This window comes from Acomys minous (assembly GCF_964271855.1).
Source record: "Acomys minous genome assembly, chromosome: 12".
Lineage (NCBI taxonomy): Eukaryota > Metazoa > Chordata > Mammalia > Rodentia > Muridae > Acomys > Acomys minous.
In genome coordinates this window covers 35,032,211-35,033,737 of record NC_140493.1, presented here as the reverse complement: position 1 = coordinate 35,033,737, position 1,527 = coordinate 35,032,211, and the positions used below count along the sequence as shown (strand labels likewise).

At 46.6% G+C, this 1,527-nt stretch overlaps 1 protein-coding gene across 1 annotated transcript; it reads left to right on the top strand.

The window, feature by feature from the left end:
* Positions 1 to 441: 441 nt before the first annotated feature.
* LOC311578360 (small ribosomal subunit protein uS2-like) lies at positions 442 to 1,278 on the top strand (the record flags this gene model as incomplete). Its single annotated transcript, XM_084748201.1, has 1 exon — positions 442 to 1,278. The coding sequence occupies one exon, from the start codon at positions 442 to 444 to the stop codon at positions 1,276 to 1,278; it is 837 nt and encodes a 278-aa protein (XP_084604327.1).
* Positions 1,279 to 1,527: the final 249 nt, after the last annotated feature.

The following is a 1,527-nucleotide window of genomic DNA, read 5'->3' as shown; positions in this document are numbered from 1 at the left end:
TTCATAAAAGGAACACCACCACAGCTTAAATCAAATATTGACCTAAACACACTGATAGTGAGTGACTTCAGTAACTCACTCTCAGCAATAGACAGGTCATCCAGACAAAACTAATTGTGGTCTTGTTAGAAGAATTAGGCAGTCATCCTTCTGTTTCTCTTTTGTGGAATAATTTGAGCAGTATTGTGATTAACTCTTCTTTGAAAGTCTGGCAGAATTTTATACTAAATCCATCTGTCCCTAAACTTTTAATTACTGCTTGTATTTCACTAGAGTTTATTGCTCCTCTTATCTTGATTTAACTTTTTAAGTGATATGTATCAAAAAATTATCCAGGCTTTCCACCCTGCCCTGGGACGGGTCCATACGGCATTGTTCTTGATTCCCGTCGTCACTTAAGGGGAAGCTTATACACTATCCGGAGTCCTTCGTGATCTGCAGATGAAGGAGGAGGAGGTCCTCAAATCCCTTGCTGCAGGAACCTACTTAAGTGGCACCAACCTTGACTTTCAGATGGAGCAATATATCTACAAAAGGAAGAGTGATGGTATCTACATCATAAATCTGAAGAGGATCTGGGAGAAGCTGATGCTTGCAGCTCGGCCTATTGTTGCCATTGAGAACCGCGCTGACGTCAGCGTCATCTCCTCCAGGAGCACTGGTCAGCGAGCTGAGCTGAAGTTCTCTGCTGCCACTGGAGCAGCTCCTATTGCTGGCCGCTTCACACCTGGGACCTTGACCAACCATATCCAGGCAGCCTTCAGGGAGCCATGGCTTCTAGTGGTGACTGACCCCGGGGCTGACCATCAGCCCCTCACAGAGGCATCTTATGTCAACCAGCCCACCATTACTCTGTGCAACACGGATTCTCCTCTGCACTATGTTGACACTACCATCCAATGCAATAACAAGGGAGCTCATTCAGTGGGTCTGATGTGGTGGATGCTGGCCCGGGAATTACTCCACCTGCGTGGCACTATCTCCGGTGCGCACCCATGGGAAGTTATGTCTGATCTTTACTTCTACAGAGACCCAGAGGAGACTGAGAAGGAGGAGCAGGCTGCTGCTCCGAGACCAAGGAGGAATGCCAGAGCGAATGGACTGCGCCAGCTCCGGAGTTCACTGCTGCTCACCCAGAGATGGTCTGAGGGTGTGCAGTTGCCCTCTGTACACACCCAACAGTTCCCTACTGAGGACTGGAGTGCCCAACCAGCCACTGACGACTGGTCAGCAGCTCCCACAGTGCAGGCCACCAAGTGGCTTGGAGCCACCACTTAGTGGTCCTGAGCTGCTCTGCAGTCACCTGAGCCAAGGGAAATGGAAGGAAAATAAAATCCCTAAAAGTTGAAAAAAATTATCCAGTCTTTTTAGATTTTCCAATTTGCTATAGTACAGGTTTTTAAAATATGTTCTTATGATCCTCTGAATTTCCTCAGTGTCTGTTGTTATATTCCCCCACTTTCATCTGTGGTTTTATTAATTTGGATTTTTTTTCTTTCTCTCTCTCTCTGTCTTTTAGTTAATTTG